Source organism: Zonotrichia albicollis, chromosome 9 (assembly GCF_047830755.1).
Source record: "Zonotrichia albicollis isolate bZonAlb1 chromosome 9, bZonAlb1.hap1, whole genome shotgun sequence".
Lineage (NCBI taxonomy): Eukaryota > Metazoa > Chordata > Aves > Passeriformes > Passerellidae > Zonotrichia > Zonotrichia albicollis.
In genome coordinates this window covers 37,050,986-37,074,106 of record NC_133827.1, presented here as the reverse complement: position 1 = coordinate 37,074,106, position 23,121 = coordinate 37,050,986, and the positions used below count along the sequence as shown (strand labels likewise).

At 36.9% G+C, this 23,121-nt stretch overlaps 1 protein-coding gene across 10 annotated transcripts in view; it reads left to right on the top strand.

Moving 5' to 3' along the window:
* The window catches only part of NLGN1 (neuroligin 1), a 381,431-nt gene that overhangs the window by 187,483 nt on the left and 170,827 nt on the right, over positions 1-23,121 (top strand). For 9 of the 10 annotated variants that reach the window (XM_026792056.2, XM_074547426.1, XM_014265515.3 and 6 more), the window contains one exon: positions 2,173-2,325. The exons of the other annotated variant lie outside the window; for it this stretch is intronic. In XM_026792056.2, the coding sequence (XP_026647857.1) occupies positions 2,173-2,325 (153 nt within the window). The remainder of the gene's footprint in view (positions 1-2,172; positions 2,326-23,121) is intronic. 10 annotated transcript variants of the gene reach the window in all.

Here is a 23,121-nt window from a genome sequence, read left to right as displayed (position 1 = left end):
TATGAGATTTTTATTCATGAATGTGTGCTTCCTTTCTCTGATAAAGGACTCTCATTCTTTTCTAAATATTCCAATATTATTTTCCAGATATACAGGCCAGTGATACCAACATTTCATTGCTGTTCACAGTTGGTGCTCTGTAATTCTATGTAATTTTAATTAAAGAAGAATTCTGAGACAGTTTCCCCCTGTGTTACCATCAAGCATACAATTAACTGTGTACAATTTCTGCTGGGAGCAGTCACACAGTGATTTCAGATTTATAATTTATTATTGCTTCCATATTTGTATCAAAAAAAAAAAAGGCAGCATAGACTAAGAACAAGCACCTACTAGAAACAGCATATGAATTTGGAAAGAATTTTTTTCAGTGTAGATTTTAAGCCTGAGAAGCTCATAACTCCATCCTATAGATAGTGAAGATAAATAATCTCTGTAGCTTTACACTCTGAAAGTTGTATGTTGTAAAGCCCTCACTAAAAGCAAAATCAAGGAGAGCAATACAAGCAATTTCATGCACAACCTTTCATCATCTTTTTGGTCTTGAATAAGTGATTTTTCTAGTACTTCCAATATTGAAGGTCCAATTTCTGATCTTGACTGTTCTGGCATTTTCTTCAAATCAGAATCAATATCAAAGTAATAGTAGCAGTTGGCTTTTTATAAACAGAAACATCTGTGCTGCGGTTTTTCAACTCATTCCAAAAGCAGGGTTTTTAGTGAAGCTGCCCCCACCTGCTCCTTCAAAACAATTCCAACAGTTCTGCAGAGAGCTCCCTTGAAAGCTTCTAAACTAAGATCCTCCCAAATCAAAGGAATAAACAATACATCTGAGGTTTCTTCAAATGCTGAAGGAAGCAATCAGAGAAGTTACTTGAAAACTGTCATAATGACAAAAAAAGTGTTTTTGAATCAGAATGTTCAGAACAGTTCAGCACTGGGAAATTTTCCTATGCTGTCTTGCTATTGGCTTTTTTGAGGGATTGTTATGGCATATTATGATTTGGGTGGTGGAGGAGACTCAGGCACCCAGTAAATCAGAACAAAATGCAATTTAATCAGATGTAAGAGTTTAAATTTACCCCTAAGCTGATTTATTTCCTGTCCAACAGAAAACTCTCAACTTTTTAAAACATATCAGCCCATACTAACTGTTTTCGATTGATACTCAGGAGCAATTCTCCTCAAGAGCAGTAACACTGTTCATATATTCAGAATTTTATTCTGAGTAGATGCATCCGTTTGCAAATAGGACTGTTGAGGGGTGGAGGGATACCTAAATCAAACTCGAAACACTATGACAATATCTAATTTTTTTGTCAGAGAGAATGGCAGAGCTTCTATCATTTTAAAACTGTTCCCTGCCTTTGATGTCACTTTTGATAGCCTTGCATTTTTTTGTTTGAATGCAGGATGGGGATTTTTCAGTATTGTTTCAGGCAGTTATTTTTTCAAATATTCAGTCCTTTTCATGATTTAGGAAACTAAGAAGTACCCAAGAACTTTAAACTTCAGGATATTCTGAAATTATCAATAATCTTAATTCGAGATCTAATTGCTAAACAACTTTCAAGTACTTTTTGAACTCAAACTGCAGAAGTTATAAATAATCTTAATTCAAGGTCTAACTGCTAAAAAACTTTCAAGTACTTTTTGAACTCAAACTGCAGACCCACGCAAAGACAGCTTTTGTACATGACTTTTACAAATAAAGGGAGTGGAAGAAATCAACACTTTATGTAGGAGCAGAAATCTTGTTTATCTTAAGATGTTGGACTTCTCTTAACTAAGATAACAGAAAGCTGCACTGAGCTTTAGAAGTGTTCAGCCAAAATGAGCTCACTCTTATGTTACACAAGACACCCAATTCAGCAGGGTCAGAATCAGAGCAATGCCTCACTGCATTTGAGCAAATGTGTTACCATTTTCAGTTCCTTTCTGCTTTTCAGAGTGTTTCAAAAAAAAAAAAAAAGAGTTTTAGTTATGAGCAAGCCACAAAGGAACACTTGCTCCCACCTGCCCATTTCCTTATGTAAAAGATGTTGCTTGAGAAACACTTGGACAAAAAAATAACCTCACTAAAAAAAAAAAAAAATTTAAAAAATTTAAAATATTGCATGTATCTTCTTTGGTGCTTTCTTGAGATAAAATGTGTCTTAATATTTTTTCCAGACATTCGGGACAGTGGGGGACCTAAGCCTGTCATGGTGTATATTCACGGAGGGTCCTACATGGAAGGCACTGGAAATTTATATGATGGCAGTGTTCTAGCAAGTTATGGGAATGTGATAGTCATCACAGTCAACTATCGCCTTGGGGTGCTTGGTAAGAAGCTTTCAGCTTTCCACTAATCCCTGCTATCTGCAATGCAATTCATATTATATGTGAGAATGTACTTTAAAGGAAAAAAAAAAGCAGAAGAGAGGCATCAAGTATTTTTAAATTTTCTGTGTCAAATATAAGGTTTGTATGCTGGGGATGGGATATAAAGACATTGCAGGTATTTTCTGGAAGAGCCTGCTGTCATGCTGCATGAAACAGGTGTTCCCATTGCTGAGCTGTCCAGGCAGAAGAGTTTCTCTCTTTTATTTCCTTTTTTTCTTTTTCTACTTTTTTTTTTTTTTGTTTGTTTGTTTCTGTGAATAACCCTGATGTTTTAATTCATAGATAGGTAAATTAATTTTTTAAGAACTTTTAAGCCATAGAGGGTAGAGTTTGCTTGTGGAATGGAAGAGACTAACTTTTAATTACCACAATATTTTTATGCTTTGAAAAAGTGAAGGATGCTATGAAAACATAATTTTACCTGTTTGTTTTGAGCTTCGTTGTGGTTTTGAGAAGTGGTATGGGTGTCATTCAAATACATCCAGTATTTCTTTTCCAGGTAATGAATTAGAGAATGAGAAAAAGTTACTTTTGATTGTTTCAAATACATTCAATAGAATGTGCTCGTGCTGTTGGTAGAGGTGTTTGGTCTCTTTCTGTTACCTTCTATTTATGGTAAAAAAAGCCTACTCTGCTATTTTTTCAGAATAGTCACATGCATGATAAAGCTCTTGAGACAACATGATTGTTAGGGGGTTCTTTTGCATATTCTACCAAAATATTGCATGTTAAGACTCCTGAGAGCAGGAGCTGGGTCCTGGAATATGATGGAGATCAGAACAGTAACTTCAGAATACTGACATAGGGGTATTCCCTGGAACATCTGTAACAGCAGGGAATTTATTCTGAACACAGTCAATTTTATTTTCAAGTGTCTGCTACTCTGCTTTACTTTTGGATTGTTGGTTTTTGTCATTTCCCTGTTCTTGGTGTTTTGAATTTGGTCAGCTCAGTCCCCAAGTGGATTGGTTCTGCTTTGCTCATCTGGGTAATTGTCTTCCGACAGTTTCATTTTTGTTAGAAATTCTCATCCTGATTTCCTAACTTCAGGGGAAGGGAATGAATTTTAACTTTAGATTTTGAATTTCTTCTACTGTGATTGTGTTTGACAAGGGACTGAATAATTTCCAGAGAGATCATAATGATTGTTGTCTGGATTTATTTCCTTCGTACTGGAAGTTTCATTTGTGGTGTAACACTTTAAGTAAGGAAGTTCTGGTATTTTGTATGGTTTTATTCCTCCTGTTTTCTAATTATGTGATGACTTAAAGTCCTGGACACATATTAGTGCAGCAGTTAATAATCTGCTACCTGTGCCTCTAATCAACATTTCAGTTTTGCACCAGTGCCTGTCTTTGATGTCTCCAACAATATTTCTCTTTATTATATGCCAGTATAAAAGAAAGTATCTATTATCTGAAAGGGCTGTTTATTTTTGTCTATTATTTAGTCTGATTCCTAAGTCATTAGTGATTGCAGTGTTTAAAAGGGCTAGTTGCTTGAAAGATGAAAATTAATATACTTTTGTTGATGATAATGATTTTTGCACTTGTAAATTAACACTGATCACTTAGGCAACCCACAGTTACCATCTCATCAGCTTAGAGGATTTCATTTTTGTTTGTATCTTTGTGATTCTTTGGGCTTCATGGTCTTTACTGAGCCTCAAGGGTCAAAGAGTTGATTTTATTTTAAGTGGGACCTATTACAGTAAAACCTCTAAAATTCACAGCAAAATCCAGTTTGGTATGAATACATGATATGATGTTCTGCAAACCTTGTATTGGGTTTTGGAGTTTCCTTAGTAAAACCAATGCTGTTTATGTAGAAGTCATACAAATCTACTGTATTTGGTGCAATGTCTATCTGTCATGTAGTAAATTAATAATGATGATGTATGATTAAATAGGTAGTGGAGAAACAGAGCAACAATCAGAAAAGAAAGTTTGAGCAATTTAAATTTTTCCTGCCTTTCCTTGTTTTCTTATCTACAGATACCATCAGAGTAGGACTGTGCAGAATCACAGTAGATATCAGCTTTTAACTTTTTGATATTTTGAAGCTCTTGTTCCTCCCTGTTCCAGCAGAATGTTACCCTTTGCAGTTACATTCAGATATGGATTTACAAAAGCACAGGGAAAAAAATTCTCATCTTCCCTTTCCTGGTCATATCCCACAAGGTGAGAGGTCCAGCTCCGCTGAATGTTTCCTGTGGGATACCTGGATATCCCTTCACCACTGTGTGAAATGCCTGGCTTTGCAGGCAGAAGGAAAATTTAAGGAATTATTAATCACATGAGAAGATGTAGGGATGAAATAAGGTCTGTCTTCTCCCTTACACATGACCTTTATTGATCTGGTTTCTTGTATCAGACTTTTGTGGATAGATGTCTTTATATAGGTGATCTCTGTGAGTCCTCCGCCATCATTTCACCAAGGTGTTGACTTTTCTTAAACAAATAATCTGATAAATCATTATCATTCAATAAATGTTTAGAGCTGAAATAGTAACATCATCATCCAGACTTGGGGCTGGGGATGTATTTTGGTATCAGGTTCCTCACAGTATTACTATTAAGTCCACAGTAGACAGCTTCAGATTATTTAGACAGTTCAGATTATTTTCCTGTTTATTCTGAGTTGAAAGATCCCTTGTTTTATGGACTAATTTTTTATGGACTGTGTTTTTTGGAGATGAAAGATTTACTTCTAAATAAAATGTTAGAAAATGCTTAAAAGTGAAATCCATTTAGTAAAGAGAAAGCAGTAATAAAAATTAAAAAGTGATGGAGCAAGTGCATCTAAAATAAAACTAAAATCCAAAACAAAAAAAAAAAGCAAAATATACTAACCAAATAATCCAACAAAAACCCAAAGCCCTCACAAGGGCTTGTTCCCTGGTCCAATTTTGACTTTGAAACAAGTCTGAGGATGAAAGTTTGTTAGAAATTGTTGTTGGATAAAGAGGATGGAAAAGAGAAGTTCTTGCCCTGGGAAATTGGAGACTACTGAATAAGAAATCATTGGAACCACACTATGTCTTCTTTAGATTCTTTCTGAATGCAAGTCTTGTGCAAGCAATTTCACCAGGAAGGCCAGTGCAGAAGCAGTCTAACAGCCTTGAAGGACAGTGCAGATACATCTTTATGGCTTCCTTTTGGGAAAGAACACATATGAAGACAAGTTTGGTTTTTAAACTCAGCTGATAGGAGATGTCAAATGTTTACTCAATCTATGTCCACCTGGTAAAAAGCAGGGGCATTTTATTTAATTTTCATTAAGAAGATGGAAAAGATTTATAAAAGGAGTCTATTCAACATCCAGGAAAGATCATGATGGACAGATTTAATACTGCCAATGCTATTTTCTGTGTTCTTTCTTATTAAAGGTTTATTTAGAGAAGGAGAATGCTTTGGGTCACCATTGGCTACTACTGCTTTCAATTTCAACAGTGGAGAGAAAGGAGAGAGCTCTTTTATGCTAACTGGGAATTTGTTTCTTCATTTCATTAATTTATACTCTTTGTTCTTGGTTGTCTTTAAGCCACAGGACTTTAATAGAACTTTAACAGAAAAAAAGCATTTGTATTGAAGCTCACAAACTGAACAGGGAGCAGAAATAATGACTTAGAGAAACCTCTAGTTTTGAGCACTGCTTTAAATGTCTCATTTTTTCCTCTTTAAGAGGCAGTGGTTGTCCCTACAGAAACAGTAAATTGTCATTCCAAGGGTCTGGATCAAAGGTGGTAATAAATAAAAAGGAAAAATGGTATGTATTTTGTATTTTCTGTAAGGCATTCATAATGTCTGCCTTGGGAAGGCAAACATCCTAAACTTTTAGACCAAAATTCATGTCAAAATGGAAGCAAACCCATGAGTGAGATTGTCCTCCTTATGCCTTCTTTAATTATATGAAATTTTCCCTTTTGAGGGGGATGTAGGAACCTTTACTGTCATTAAGCTTTGCATTTGTACTGTCTCCCTCTAATTTGAGAATATTGTCTGGGATTACTGACTAGAAAACACTTATCCAGGTGTTCCACCACTCCAATTTTTTTTTCCAGTTGGTACTTTTAATGCTGCAAGTAAAGTCACTGCAGCAGGCTGAAAGGTCTGATACCATTACTCAGTACATTATTTCCCAAATAACTGCACTGAAATCAATGGGGCTCTTCAGTGCAGGGCATCCCCTTGTGACAGAGCCTGGTTGCCCATAATTTGAAGTGATGTGATGGAGAACAAGGGTACTGGAAAGGTATTTGCTCCTCCTGCACAGAACTGCTTCTAAGAATTAGGATTCTGATGTGTTTTCCAGCCCAAAATTCCATTTTTCAGTAGTGTGTTGTGTGAGCCAGCTGTGCTGGGCTGCAGCATTCATGCCAAATAAAACACACATTGGTGACAGAAAACAGAACAAAGAGAAAAGCACTGTCACAAAAGCCTTTTCTTAACTTTTTTAGTGACTGTTGCAGCTTTATGGATAAATTAGTGACAGAGTGAGAATTATTATGCCATAAAATATTTTGCTGCTGTGTGTCTGGATACATTAGGAAAACACCTCAGCTTTGAACTTGCTGCTGTGCAGAGTGATGCCAACCAGCAACCTCTGATTGTCCAAAGAGGTGCATGAAACACAAGGACACAGCCCTGCAGTGAGTGCTGGGCAGCCTCTGCCAAGCCCAGAACTCTGCCCTCATCCATCCTGCTCTCAGCAAGCAGCTGCACACTCCCAACAGGCCAGGAAAAATAAGGCACAACCTTTCCTTTATGAGCAAGTTTATGTGCATCAGCACTATGGCAGTTCCAGGATGCAGCCTGGTGAAACCTTTCATGGGGTGAAGAATTATCAACTGGCCATTTGCAGGTCACAGAGATGAGAATATATTCTAATGAAAGCTGCTTCAGTGCAACTTGGAAATACCTGCCTATTTCAGGGGTCTAATTCCATTGGGATTGACTAGAAGGTACTGTCTTGTTTTGTTTTAATACTTTTATCTTTTTTAATATAGTATCATACCATCATTTTTTGCCCATTGCGTTCAAACTAGATCTGCTTTTTTCACTGTTACTCTGATTTGTCAAATTTATTAATTTGATTTGCCCTAATTTTGGTAATGATTTACTTTGTATAGTCTCCATCACAGACTTTGGATGGGTTTTTTTACTGCCTTGCTCTTTATTTTGACAGCATGGTAACAATACTGAAAATATTAAAAAGAGGACTAAAATATTATTAAAAATAATGTATAAAAGTTAGATATTAAACTTTCAGAAATTGCTTCATATGAGATTAAAAAGCTTTGGTTAACTTTATAAAGATACTGTGATGAACTAGCGTTTTGTTTCACTTGAGTATTTCTGCAAAGAGAGCCTATTATGTTCTTTTTCTGCAACCTGGAGACTTGTGTCTCCTGAGGAGAAGCCTTTTCACTTCAGTAAAAGTAAGCATCTCATGGCATAGTGGCTATTCAGTGAAAGTAACAGTGCAATAAGAAGGTTTATGTTAGTTAGATATCAAAGGAGATAAAAAATGTACAAAGACTCTTTTTCCTGCATTTCTTAGACTGTGGGGTTTTCTTTTATAGTTCACAATTTAATATCCAGTAAAAGTGGGAAAATGTTTGATCATTAGCTTTGGTGACAAGCACATCCATTATCTTTTTATGAAACCTTAAAGGTACTGTCAGGAGATGGCATTTTATTCCAGCCTTGCTGCACCTCTAAAGGGTCTCTGATGAGCCTCTTCTCTATTATCCATTTCCAAAGATGTTTGAGTAAAAGTGATAGATGAGCAGAAGATTATATGTTATTGGCTAATTAAAAGTACATTACATTGAAAGTAAAGATGGAAAATTAATAGCAAAACACATCAAAATGTGCAGTCAAAAATCATTCAAGTTTCCTGAAGTGCAAGAACATGCAGGGAATGTTAATCCACAAATACTTTTAGGGATCCCTGGCAGCTTTATAACAGTTTTCCTTTAGATATAAATGAAATTTTAATATTTTAGGATTGCAGAGTAGAGAAGGTGTCCAGAAGGCCTGATCTGATCCCACCTTAGCCTGAGGCATCACAGAGTCTTGGTATGAAGCCCTCCAAATGAATTTGATTCTAGATAAATAGAAGGAGTTAAGATAGAGAGAGTACTGCAGTTATCTATTCCCCCTGGTGCTGTACTTCACAAGAGCTGATTTACACATCCTTAGAATTCTAAAAATGTATTAGACAATTCTTATTTAATCTAGCAGGTAACCTCAGGGCAGCCCAGTTTGCAGGAGGCCCAAGCACAGCTCATCTAGATTTGCAGTGTCCTAATTTCATAGGTCCATTAATAGAATTAGCATTCAAATCTCAGACCTGCTGTCATTAATGATATTTCAGTGGGTTTTTTTTGGTGATTTAGAGCCAGCCAAAGGGAGGTGGGGAGCAGAGAAAGGGAGATTTCCACACTTGGGTCTGCACCACCAAAATGACAAAATGGATGTGAGGTAAACAATGGGTTATGGAGTAGAGATCTTTAAAGGGTCAACTGCAAAGCACAGCAGGCAAGATATTTATGAAATGGGAACCCTGAATAAATAGTGCACTCTTGAAATGAACCATTTATTTTCTATTTGTGCTTTTTCTAGCACAGCCAATTGACATTATCCACCTGCTTGGATAGATGCACGCACACACCAGTTCTCTATTTTTTAGGACACAAAGACATAATTTTATTTGCCATTGAATAGGTTTCTATCTTGGTACAGGTACATTTTAAATAACATGTTTACTCTGATGTTCTAGACATCTTTTTGGGTAAACAGAAAAATAACAAATAAACTTTTAAACTATTCATTTTGGCATAAGAAGAGTTTGTGTCATTTCTGTCAAGAAAAATTACTTTTTGCTAAGATAAACTTCCTTCATCAATATTTAATCATATAATAAAATTATCCCAGTTTTTCTAAATAGCAGATTTATCTTTGAGTGCTGAATAAACTTCAGCATGATAATATTTGCAAAATAGGAAGGAGAAATATCTCACTGAAGACAACTTATAAATACCTCACAGCCTCAGAAAAAAAAAAAATCAAAATCTTTGACACCCTATTATCCTACATTATGTTATTTGTAATTTTTATCATTTAGCTATGTGTAACTACCTTCTCTTTGCTCCAAGTAATATCTGACCAAATTACTTTTGCAATATTCTGTTTTTCAACCCAAGCAGGGAGACATTAGGAAATTCTCTGCAGCCAAGTCAGGTCTGTGCCCAGCCTTGGTGGGTCAGCAACCCTGCACTCCTGAGTTTTATGCAGCTGTAATTCATGCCCAGAAAAACAGGTGAATGAAAATTCTTTCACCATTTATGATAGAAGTAGTGGGACAAGTAGATAGAATATTTCTAAATTCCCAGTTGACGGCATTTAATTACATATATTAAAATAGTTTTCTGAAGCTTAAATTAAGCACTTCTGTATACTGTGGGGCTTTGGAAGCAATAGGTAACTTGACAGGGATTTCCATTGCAAATATTGCTCTCATTTTTCAAACATTTCAATTGCATAAAATTTCTCATTTTATGGGTTTTTTCGTGTGCAAATTAGTTTACATATATGGGTACTAGATCAAATATTATTCTGATATTTTCTTGATGTAGTACCTCGTGATATTTTTGAGTCAGTTGAACAAGATCTGTATTTTAAGGTTGTAGCAGCACTTTTTAATGGTTAAAAAGAGTAATGTGAACAATAGATCTAAAGGTGCAAAACTCTCTTGGCAGCAGTACTGGCAAGAGAGAGAGTCCTAAATTTTTTCTTCTATTTAATCTGTGATCTGTGTGTAAATGCCTGACTCAGCCAACCTAGAAAATACTACAGTAAAAATGTTGCAATTTGCATTACCTTCTAATGGAGAATATATGGAAGACTGTTGTTTGATACCGATTTCTTATTTCCCAAGATGTACTGGCAAATAAATATTATTTTGGCAAAAACTGCATTTGAATACATCATTGTATGAAAAACTGCTGTATGAAGGTCTCTGAAAGGCCAGAGGAAATGTTGTATATTGGTGAATATCCCTTGTTAAGCAAAGTATGAAAATTGCCTTCCAGTAAATATAAATGCTAGCTACTAATGCATTTGTAAAAGTAGTTTGAATATGTCTTGTGTTGTATATGTTGCAAGCTAAAAATATTTTTGAGAAAAGAAAGATCACTTATACTTTAATTAAGAATTTGAAATATATCCTCCATGTTTCAGGGGGTTTATTGCTTGAGAAATAAATCTTACTGGCATTTTTCATTGTTCTGCAGTAATTTCTCACTATTTTTTCAAGATCCTAATGAAATAGAATGAAAGAAATTTGAGCAACCTTTGTATGGGAGACTCACTACATATTCAAGAATTCTACTAATTTAAAAAATAATTTTAGCTGTATTTTTTTGGTCAGATCTTGTAATTTTTTTAAATGAAATATCCCTTAGTCATCGTAATTTGTTCATTTTCTCAAGGCTTTCCACCAGAATTTTGGTTGAGTGATCTTAAATTGCCATGGGTATGCTGACAAATTTCTTTACTATTTATTTTCCTGTTGAAGAAATATTCACTATTGAAGAGTCAATTGTTCAGTACAGAAGCACAAAATATTAAAAGAAAGGAGGTAGAGCACCATATAGCTCCAAATAATTTCAAAAATATTAGGCAAACATATCCCTAATCTGTTTTGTTTGCTTAGGTTCCAACATCCAATGAGTTTGGTAAGCACTTATTTGTGACATCTCACTGCTTCCAACAGGAAACACGTGGAGAAATGAATTTCCTCCCAAAATTTTTGTTCCCCTCTCTACTTGTTGGTGTAGTTTATCACCCGTTAATTGCTTTGCTTCTCTGACTGAAATTTTGCTTTCAGCTGCAGGAAAATGCTGTGTCTCCACTGGAGATGGGTTTGCATTTCGTCTGTGAGCCTTTGCTGCAGCAGTGACACCATGGAGTGTCCTTCCCTGGGCCCCCTGTGTGCTGGGGGGCCAAAGGCCATGTGCTCTCAGCTACCCATGAACCACACTAATGACCCTGGAAAATGCACTCCTGAGCACCCTGGGGATGTTGTAATTACTCACTTCGTTATTACGTGCCTCTTGAAAAATGTTCTCTAAATATTTTCCCTTTGCCATTATATAGTTCTTAACAAGGATGGCTAACTTATGGTGGACTGGAAGGGAAATGTTCACATTAAGAGGAATATTAACTTTCTTTCCACCATTTTTTTTCTGATCTTTCACTTCTCCTATGGGGAAAATTGAAAGAATTGGGTTTGCTCAGCCTTCAGCTCTGAACCCTTCAGAGTGACCTAATTGTGGCCTCCCACCACCTGAACGAGCTGCAAAAATGGAGAGGGACTTTTGACAAGGGCCTGGAATGAGAGAACAAGGGGGAATGACCTCAAACTGAAAGTAGATTTATATCAGATACCAGAAAAAAATTCTGCCTTGTGAGGGTGGTGAGGCCCTGGCACAGGGAGAAGCTGTGGATGGCCCTGGATCCCTGGAAGTGTCCAAGGCCAGGTTGGATGGGGCTTGGAGCAACCTGGGTGGAAGTTGTCCCTGCCCATGGCAGAGGATGGAACTAAATGATATTTTAGACTCATTCCAACTCAAACCATTCTATGATTCTATTACTTAAAATTTTCTCTTTTGATATTTCATGGGTTTGCACATCCTTTATGTTTAAAGCTTAGAGCCCCTCTCATTATTGAGTTTCTCCTGTTGTACCTGATAGCTGATTGGATGCACATTATTTGGATTTTGATTATCATTAGGTTCTTGAATTGTTATTAAAGATAACTTAAAGGTACTCACTATTTCATAAAGGTACTCACTATTTCCTTTATTTTCTTTCTGATAACAAAGAAATCACTTGACAGCTTCCTTCCTAGCACAGCGCTTTTCTAATGTGGGTTCCCTCCAGCTAAAGAGGTGCTTTTAAAAAGTTATTGAAAAATACAAGATATAACCTGCATTTTCCAGCAACCACAAAATTCAGCATCTGTGGAAGTGCCTGAATTTCATCTTTGCAGTTTTTCTAGGTAGATGCTGCAGAAGTAGTGATCACAATTTTAGGTTTAAGGTTCCATCCTTAAATGGGTTTAAAACAATGCACACATTTCTTTCCTTACCTCATAAGCACAAAATGTTGCTTTTTTATCCTTTGAAAGTTCTATATAGTTGTTGGCTGGTTTCTTTTTATAAATATTTCATAAGTAGTGTTTTGATCTCTGGTTCAAATTCAGTCATGGCAGCAGATGTTCTTGTTGATAGGTTTCTTTTGAAAGTGCTGTGTACAAACAAATTTACAAACAGGAGTGTATTCAGTAGGTGTTGTGGAACTGATAATATTGAAAAAGTATTATGAAGAATAAATTCTCCGTTTTAACCTTTTTTTTTTCTTTTCTTGAGACGTGCAAAATATGAACAAAAAATATCATTGCTTGGCTATGATCAAAGATCATTGCTTGGCTAGTGTATCAAAGATGCAGCTGAGGATTAGAAAAAAGTCTGGATCATCTTAAAACGTTGAAAAAAGCCCTTGTCTTGCAGAAAATGTTGTCTTGCAACCAGATCCAGCCTCAGGCTATCACAGAGCAGGTCCTCTTGCAAGGTGGAGGTGAGCAGCTGTCATTAGGAGCCATCAGCTTTGCTAGAACCTGATCTATTCTTACCAGGACAAAGCCCAAACAGGAAATATTATGTTTGTACAGACAATGTTTGGCATCTGTAGAAGAACAGCCTGGTGCAGTGTCTGTGAAGGAGGTGTGGGTTTTTATTCTGCTGCCTGGAGCACCAAGGAAAGCTGGCTCCATGTGTTTGTTTCTGTCTCTTACTCCCATTCTTGCAGGCACCTCTGTGGCTCAGCACTCCTGGAGTCTGCACCATTCCAAAAGACTCTGAACAAATTCTGGGTATTGCATTCAGAGTGTGTGAGCCTTGCTCTGCTTTTATATGGTTCCCTTACAACATTCCAACAAAACAATTTTGAAAAATGAGCCCGAGAGGGTTTATTTCCCATTAATGACTGAATGCTGGCGTTTGGATGATGGAAATAGATATGTTCCTTTGTGTGAGTGTACAGATGAGAGCTTTTGTCATGAGATTGTGCTTTTCATTTACATGAGCTCTTCCTTTTCTGCTACTAAAACTTTGTAGTCCTCTAAAAGCTTTTCCCATCACATTCTCTGCAGTTTCTCAGTGTTTCCTCCCAGGAGACCTCTATGATTTAGGTAAAGATAATCAATCTTGCTGAAAGAAACAAAATTACTTGTGGTGATCAATGTGTGCCAGCAGTTAGCTGTTAAAGTCATCCTGCAAAGTTGCAGAACCCAGCAGAAACATATTCAGAACCTGCTTCTTAACTTCTCCCTGCCAAGCCAGCAAGATGCAAAAAGCCAAAGGGAATGAAAACAAACATGTGAAGGTGTGTGGCTTTCACTGGCTTCAATGAGAGTTTATAGAGAATGAGGAAGATTTAAAAAAACAAACTCAGACCATTGGTGGCATCCAGCAAAAGGACAAGTGGGCACCATGTATAGAGGAAAGTCCAAAAATAAAAACCTTGTTTATTCTGAGGGTGGCCAGATGCTGGATCAGGTTGCCCAGGGAGGCTGGGGAGTCTCCAGTGCACAGAGCTACTCAAACCCTGAGTAACCTGGTTGACTTGACCCTGGCCCAGCAGGGCAGGTGATGAACTGAAGTTCCCACAGGTCCCAGCTGTGATTCTGTGATGGTGAGGCAGAGCAGTGGGTCCTGAGTACTGTGAGGAGCAGATTAATCATTCTCTAGACATCTACCTGGTCTTTTAACAACTGATTTTATTTTATATGTCTTTACTTATCTTTTTTTTAACACCTGAATATCTTATTAAACCTTCTCTCTGCATAGTCTGGGCTCGCCTGAAAACAAATTAGCCCATTATATTTGTATTAGGAAAAAAAAAAAACTTTTCTGAAAAGCAATAACCACGCTACTACCTATTTTTTGATGTATCACCTACCACATGAGCTCAGGTTTCAGCCCTGGCTCATGGGCACAGGAGGGATTATTTATTCCACCCTCCCAATGGAGAAAACTGGCTCTGTTTTGACAGCCTGGCAGTGAGAGATAATGATCTGTCTCCTGCAAACTTAACCAGGCTTATGCCCAGAGCAGAGATGCAGAAACATTTTCACACCTAAGCCTTCCCAGGCCTTTAGGTAAGCCCTGCCCTCACTGCAGCATCAGCCTGGACTTGAGCAGGAGGAAGGAGGTGGGTAGGAATCAAATGGTCACAGGCTGGATCATGCCAGGGCTTATGCTGGAGCTTTCTCTGCTGGAATTTGGGTTTTCAGGAATGGAGCTCCTGATTTTAAGGAATCCTAAAGATTGCCTGCCTCCAAAGTTATAAGACAATGGAAGACTACATTTTCCCTCCCTTCCTTGTCTTTTTTTTCCTCTTAGGAAAGGATCCAGTGCAAGCTGGATGTTGGCTTGTTTGGCTTGGTGCCATTTATTTAGGTTCAGCACCCAACCACCTGCATCCCGTTTTTCTGTGTTTTTGTCATGCCCGAGTGTTTTTTCTGTGCTGTCACTCATCTCACTGTTCCTTTTCCAGACAATTTGGCAATTCCTGAGGACATTTTGTTTCACATCTCTTGATGCATATTGAGAAATCACATTTTGATAAAGACCAATTCCTTAAGTAAAATTTGCCTGGGCTATGGATGAATGCATTGCTTAGGGTACATTAGTGAAATTCTAAAACCTTACTTTTTGGAAGCTGATCATACACTAAAAGCAGAAAAAAAGGGGAAAAAATTAAATTTCCAATTACAGCTAATAGCTTGCTGCAATTGACATGAATGAAGCAGATTGAAGGTACTTTTAAAAGCAGCTTCTCAACAAATCCAAGTAGTGAAAAGCTTTGGAATGAAGCAGTTGCAAAAACGAGGTTAAATATCCTGTGCTTAACAACTTGCAGAACCCAGAAATCTGTTTTAGAGATGTCTTTGGGGATTTCTCTGTAAGAATACAACTGATAAATGGGTTTGTTTTCCCTTGAGAGTGTTTACATATATCTGATATTATTTGCAGCATCTCCTTAAAAAAATCCTCCCTCCCAAAATTTTAGTTTTAAAAGACTACAAAAAAATATAACCCAGTGCTAGTGACAAACCTTATTATTTCATTGTCTTTTCCATATTTCCAACTCTTTAAACAGCAGCATTTCTAAGGTGAATCCAACAAGTTGAAGTACTTTTTCTGAAAGCTGAAAATGTATTTTGTATATTAAGTCACTCATTTTTCAGAAGGAATATTATAGTAGTTTTAAAGATGGAAGAGTTTTAAAAGAAGCAAAGAGCTTGTTATAGTATGATAGGTAAAGAAGTAAAGATGAGTCACCAAAAGAGGGCTTTCTGAACATTTTTTATATTTATATTTCTCAGCACTGTGTAAAGCACAGATGAAAGGTTAAGAGAGTAATAAACAAAGCTGAAATGTGATTTGGATGGGTAAGCTGCACTTTGATCTTCAGACTATAAAACACTGCTACCTGGGTCAGAACTAACACCCAGCAGGACAAACAATCACTTGTTTGCTGTGCTATAAAATTCACAATTCCTTTTTCTATGCCATACTAGCAAGCATTCTTTGGCACTAAAGGATGGAAAGAGAGAATGTAGGAGTTTTAGCAATTTGTGTAATTTAAAACAACCTTAAACATGTGCTAAAGTTTTCTTTGAAGTTCTGTGATCTTTAACAAATGGCACTATAGGAATGGATTTGCAACAAATACTGAGCAACTTTAAAGATCTTAAAAATACTAACAATATATTAAGTATTTTAAAACCAGTAATGAAATTGTAGATTAAGTGGAAAATATCAAAATCAGTGCTGCTCTTATTTCAGTTAGACAAGACTGCATTTCCTACTGCACCAACCTGATCTGCCTTATGATTCCACAGAAACATTGAATATCCTGAGCTGGAAGGGACCCACAAGGATCATCAAAATCCAACTCCTGGTCCTGCTCAGGACAGCCCCAACTTCCACTTTCTCCTCCTCATTCATTTCTTCAGGAAGATGTCTATTTCTTTTTAAGTTTCTTGGTTTCTCTGGTATTTTCCAAGCACAATTTGTGCTCTCAGATGAGAAGATGTGCCATTCCTGTCCTGGGACTGCTCAGAAAGAGGTGGAGCTGTGGCACTGGGGATGTGGTTGGGTGGTGAACACAGCAGGGTTAATGGTTGGACCTGATGATCCTGGAGGTCTTTTCCAACCTTAAATATTTTGTGATTTTCATGTTGCCCCACAGTCTCACATCAGCCTGAAGGCGAGAAGAGTCTGATGTACAATAAAGTCTATCTCAGCAGCAGGGTAGACAGAAAAAGTACAGGAGGAAAGCTGGACCCTTTAAAAAACATCGGTTTGATGTGTCCTTTCTTTTGGTGTGCCTGGCCTTTGTTGCTAAAATAGTTATTGTGGGTTCATAGCCTCTGTGATTTCTGTTGGTCCTGGTTAACTATAAATATGAGTAGTTCTGCTGATTGCAATTAGGTTGCTTACATGGATAAAATTAACATGGAATAGATTTTTATCCAGTCTGACTCCTCGAGAATACAGCAAAGGAAATAGTGAAGGTTTACTCTGAAGAAAACTGGGAAAATAAATATTTTCCCCTTGGAATCTCAGTGCAAGAAAAAGTGTGATTTCCACTTGACCGATATTTGGCTGATGTATCAATTGTGTAATAAATATTAGTAATTGTAAGGACACTTATTCTTGTTTATCTTAAGCCATTCTAGCATTTTACAGGATCACAATAGTATTATTTTTTTTAAAGTAAACCAAACCCAAATATTGAAAACAACTTTTATTTTCCAATGAGAACTACCTCATACTGACCTTTTTATGTACAATAGAGTCACACTATTATTACATACTGTGAACAGGGTTATCACAAATGCATAGATTGTGCTTAAAAGTGCAACCATATCTTTTAATTATGTCCTTGATTCTAGCAAATTTCAGGCAATAAAAACCTCATTAATTTTAATAGTGTTGGATCAAGCCCCATATTTATAATGTGATGTAATTGTCCACTGCATTCCTGACATCTGGCAATAAAATTCTTCATCATAAAGCACTAGATTATATTTATTGGTGCAGGATTAGCCATCAGGCAATGGTTAGTCAGGAACAAAAAGCTATTCAGAGAATTCCTTCATTAATGATTAGGAAATTGAGTCAGAATATATATTTATTTATATTTATTTAAAATTTACATTCCTCCTGTCACAATGATAACAACCTAAAGCAGACACAAGCTGTTGTTCTTGACAGAACAACTTCATTTCAATCTGTTAAAGGTTGAAGGATATGCATATTTATTCTTTTTTTTTTTCTCTCTCTTTAGAGATTTCCACCACTGAAAATTTGGCTAGCAGGAAAGAATTGATATGCCATAAGTTTGAGCTGGCATGTTGTATCACAATGCTGGGGTATCAAGCCTTTCTGGCTTGATTTATCTGGTAAAAAATAAGATTTTTTGTGTCCTTTACAATTATTTCCAAGCAGAAGGGACAATACTGGAAATACCCAGATTTCTAAAACTACTCTGGATTACAGAAATCCCACTGCATGCTATTTATCTGTTTGTTAATTATACCTGACTAATTAATTAATGACTTTCTCTTTGATTCATTATGAAGAGATTGATGGAGCTTTCGACTCCGAGACTTCCAATACTGTATCTATGTACAGTCCAAATATTTGTTTCCTGGGATGCAACAGGGAGATTAAGGTAATTTATCTCATCCCACACTTTTCATCTCCATGGCATTTGTTTTGTCCCTCAGCCAGGGAACACTGGCCTGGCTGTGCTCAGCTGAGTGGAGCCCAGGAAGGGAACAATTATTGCCCACTTCTCCCTGGTTTTACACCAAAGAGCAGGGGGTGGTGGCATTTTCCCTTCCCTTGATCCCCCAGCCAGTCCAAGACACTTTACACACATGAGTAAACAACACTTAGAGCTGTTGTAGCACCACACACCCTCAGGGATTCCATTCCTTCTTGTCAAGGAGCTCGAGAGCTCTGAGAATTGTGTGACACACAGGGAAGTCAATAAAGGACCTGTGTCTCTCAGAAAGCCAGAATTTACTCTACCCTTACATCTAGTATTAGAGGAGAGATCAGAGATCTGACATCATGATCCGTTTGGTTTTCAGGAAGCTTAACCTCTTGTTCTTCACATTAAAAAAAACTAAATCAAATATCACAGCAAGTCATGTATTGTCCCCGCTCTGCTGAATAACTCATCAAAGTCTTTAAAAAGTAAATAATGATGGTTGGAAAAAGTGACTTGATGACTTATTTAATCAGTTTAACCTGTTGTAAGTTTTTATGGGACTGACCTTTTCTTGCTACTTTTTTCAGACTCTATATTTGCATCTGATTTGTATTAACGGAAAACGGACAAAGCAAATTTGCAATTGAGTAGTTTTTACAGAGAGTCCTGTTTCTGTACAGCTTTTGGCAATATTTTCAGAAACTGACTATGCCAGTATTTCCATTTTTGTTTGAGAGGATAATTTTATTGTAATGCATAAGGCTATCTAAAAATTTACCAGTAAAGTAAGTAGCCAAAGTGATATGCTTGAGTGATGGAGCAGAGGGAATAGAACAGTAATAATGGAATTATTCTTTAATTTAGCTTAGATTCATTGTTGTTTCTGAGCTATTTGGTTCCTAGAGACAAACAGAGGGAGGTGAGTGTAACAGGGCTGTATATACATGACACTCAATGGCAGATGTGGCTTTGATGTCATCCGTTTTGGTTTGAAAGTGTGGTGTTTCTTTCAATGCCTCCTTCTCTTCCTCTCATCTCAACCATTTTTAGCTCTCCTTTTTGATTACAGAAGATCTGTACCTGAGAAGAAAGGTTCTTCCACCCCCATCAGCATCAGTTCTGTAAATCTAGGTGTCATCTGCCTAACAGCATAATGAGCAGTAATAACTCATAATGACCATAATGAGCACTAGCAGCTGAACATGTCAAATATACTGGAAAAAAGAATAGTTCCCTATGGGACTCCAGCCTCCTCAAAGTGAGGTACAAAGTGCTCCTGCAGTTAGCTGTGAACTACTGAACTGCAGTGCAACCACAGCTTGTTCCAAAAGATCATTTCTAGAGGGAGACAGCTTTTGTTGACATTTTTTGACATTATATTCATGCTAAAGTTAGACTTCTCAGATGATTTTGAAGCAAAACACCTGTTTAAATTTCTAACCAAACCTGAAGGACAAGTTCTTTTCATCAGGGCAAAGCCACAGTGCAGATCTCACACTGGGCACAGGGCAGGACACTGATTAAGGTGGGACCAAATTTTGTGAGAGCAGCTGGGGCATTTCAGGTAAAATGTGACCCAGTGTATTACTGGGTAACTCTGTGTGTATAACACAACCAGGTTTTGGGGGTAACTGCAATCAGGTAGGCTGTCTAGCATTCCCACCAGTGTTTGCAGCTACAGATGTCCCAAATTATTTTACTTGATTTATCCTCCACAAAAGTTTGTTGATTTTGCAGTTCTCATATTTTAGGTCTCTGGGAATATTCTGACATTCTGTATGAGGGGGTTTTTTTTGTTGGGCTTTTGGGGTGGTTTTTTTTACTTGATTTTGCTGATGCACCCAGGAAAATATTTCTATATTTACTTGGAAAATTAAACTGCTACAGATATCATCATGCTTCCCTTGATACTGGCAGATGCTCTGTGCAGGAAATGGTATCAGTAGCACTATTTTCTTGTAAAATGAGCTTTTATACCTCTGTAAAAATTCAGCCATATTTTGATCCATTCTATTTGAATCTTTATGTGTGAAAATTTCTATATGAGACGATGAAAATAAAATGAAGCACACAGCTTTCAATCCCATGATTAACAGTGAGAGAAACCGTAGGAAACAATGGGATGTGTTATCAAGTGTATCTTCAAACAGATTTTGGGCATCAAAGATGTTGCTGAAATAAGGCTGTTGCCTAAAATTGATGCAATGTTCTTTAGCTGAAGTACTCATCAAGTTTTTAAGTGCATGCATATTTTTCTCAGTGAGTGGTCCAGTTTGTTTCACCTCAGTTAATTGCAGTCATGGGGATACGTTTGCCACATCAGAGCCTGAGAGGCTGAGAGTATCAATATTTGTCAAACAACAGGGAAAAAATAAGGAAATATAGGGAACTATGAAAAATTGTTGCTTTACTAATCAGCAAGAAAAGAGAGCCCAAATGTCATCATCTCCTCAACAGTCAGTGTGATGTGGTACTAAATATAGACAGCTAAATGCACCCTGAGCCACTGCCTGCAATGGGTTTGGAAAACATCTTTCATGAGACCTGTGTGGGTGGAGATTTCTTCAAGGAATGACAGTCTATTGTTCCTGTAATGGGAAAAACTATGGCTGATCTCAAAACCATTTTTTTTGTTTTGTTTTTGTTTAGCTCATTGTTTAGCCCTGAGTTCATTCCAACAGGGCAATCCCACAGGGATAATGACCAAATCCCTGCAAACATTGGCCCAAATGAGCCAGGCTGATCAGCATCCCACTGGTCCAAATATCTCATGAGCTGGACTCATAATTCCTGGGTATTATTTTGCAAGTCCCTCAGCCAACAAGAAGATAACACATAATTTTCAGGAGATGGGGACTATTAAAGAAAAAGCATTTTTAGTCTTCAGTCAGTCAGAAAGGGATGTCTTTTAGAATTGTAATTGATTTCTAATTAAACTTATTATTTTTAGAAGAAATATAGGTTAATCCATAATACAAATAAGGTACTTTAGGTGAAATAATCTATTTTTGGAGGATCAAAATGTTTGCTATGATTTTTTTAACCCCTTCACAAGTAGCCATCTGCTTCAAAGCAGTTTTTCACACACTCTTGATCCTGACCAGGAAAGGATTTCTTATAATAGTGTCCTATTTCTGAAGCATACATGGACTAGGAATGCATAAAAGTGAAAAGGGTTTTAAGGGATTAGTAAAAATGGATGAATTGGGTTCCTAGCTACAACCAAGTTTTGCTTTGTGCCTTTAAAAGATTACTTGAAATGTGAAAAATCCATCCTACAGTAGCTAGTGACCAGTCTCTGAAATATCAGTTCTTTACAAGTCATTGCCAATGGACAAGTGTCAGTAGGAAAGAAATCCCCAGCAGTCTGAGTTTTTGTATTTTTGCCTTGAATTCTTAGGTTGGCAATGCCCTGCTCAGACTTCTCTTCATCTCTAGGTCACTATTAGAATATATGGATCTGAAATGTAAAATTTTTTTTCACCTTCAGCCTGTTGTAAACCAGATATAAATCATATAAATTTATGTCCACTTTTCCCCCAGGAACTTAGGGGAGAAAAAAGATTCCAATTGTTATTAAATTGTCCTGGCAACACCAAATCTAATGGTATCACTTGGCCTATGAAGCACCATGAAAAAGTCTTGGTGAATCAGAAAATCCTTTCTTGCTTACTTGAATGGAAAACTTCCAATTCTGGGCATTACTTTGCTTTTAACTATAAAGGAAATAAAATAATACAAAATAAAATGCTGAATGGAGTCAGCTGCAAAGCAGAGTTCTGTAATCCAGGTGATGCAGAAATCCAATGAAACCTGGATGAGTCAGGCCTTAAAAATAAATGTGAGTAGCAGCCTATTAGGGCAGCAAAACTGGCTCACAATCAGCCATATTAGGATTTTATCCTTGGTCCTATTAACTTTTGCAGATACTATTTGACTTCCTCTCCTTTTATTTTTATTCACCTTTCTGAGGCAAAAAAGGGTAAATTAGGGATTCTGTTAAAGACAGATTTTACAAGAAAAAAAATTTCTGCTGACCCTGTTCATTGTGAGGCAAAACCCATAATTTTTGTTTGTAAGTTGTTTTTATAAACTGGGAGGATTTGGGGCAAAAGAGTGTTGGTTTTGGGTTTGTGTTTGTTTTGTGTTGCTTTTGCCTCTGGCTTTTCTTGTGTTCCATGACAGTGCTCAGGATAAATATGCAGGCTAAAAGGATAACTTTCCTTCTGACTCATAAAAATGCTTGAGTAAATTACTCTTTTTAGGTTTTATGATGCTACAGAATATACCAAGTGGCTGTAATATTTTTCCTTGGGATTTTGAGGGGTTTTACTTGTTTCTTTGTTTGCTTGCAGTGTTTTTGGTTAGATTTTTTGGTTTGTGGGGATTTTTTTCTGTTTTCCTTTGTTGTTGTTGGTTGTTTTTGTCTTAAGGGGAAAATTCTGAATAGATGTTTTTTTCACTTCCTTTCTCCATTTGTTCCTCTTTGATGTTAGTTTTTAGTAATTTGTAAAAGAACAGCATATGAAGAATGGTAGCAAGAATTTTAATGCCATTCCTTATTTATAATTAAGAAAAAAATGGGAATATATTTCCTTGTGTACGTCATTTATAACAGCTTGGGCAATTTTCTGGTGTGCTGCTGACTGATTACCTTTGGGGATATGAACTCTGCACATGCTCTAGTCAGACTCCAAACTTCCTTTTTTGAGTTTTTTGACTCTGTCTCACCACTTACCCTCTCTCTTGAGCCATATTAAGGGTTTCCAGCAGTGAAACCTTGACTGAAGTGCTATTACCACTGAAATATAATTGTGCATGACAGTGGGTTGCTACCACCTACTGCTGTTCACAAGGCTGAGCTGACAGGAATGAA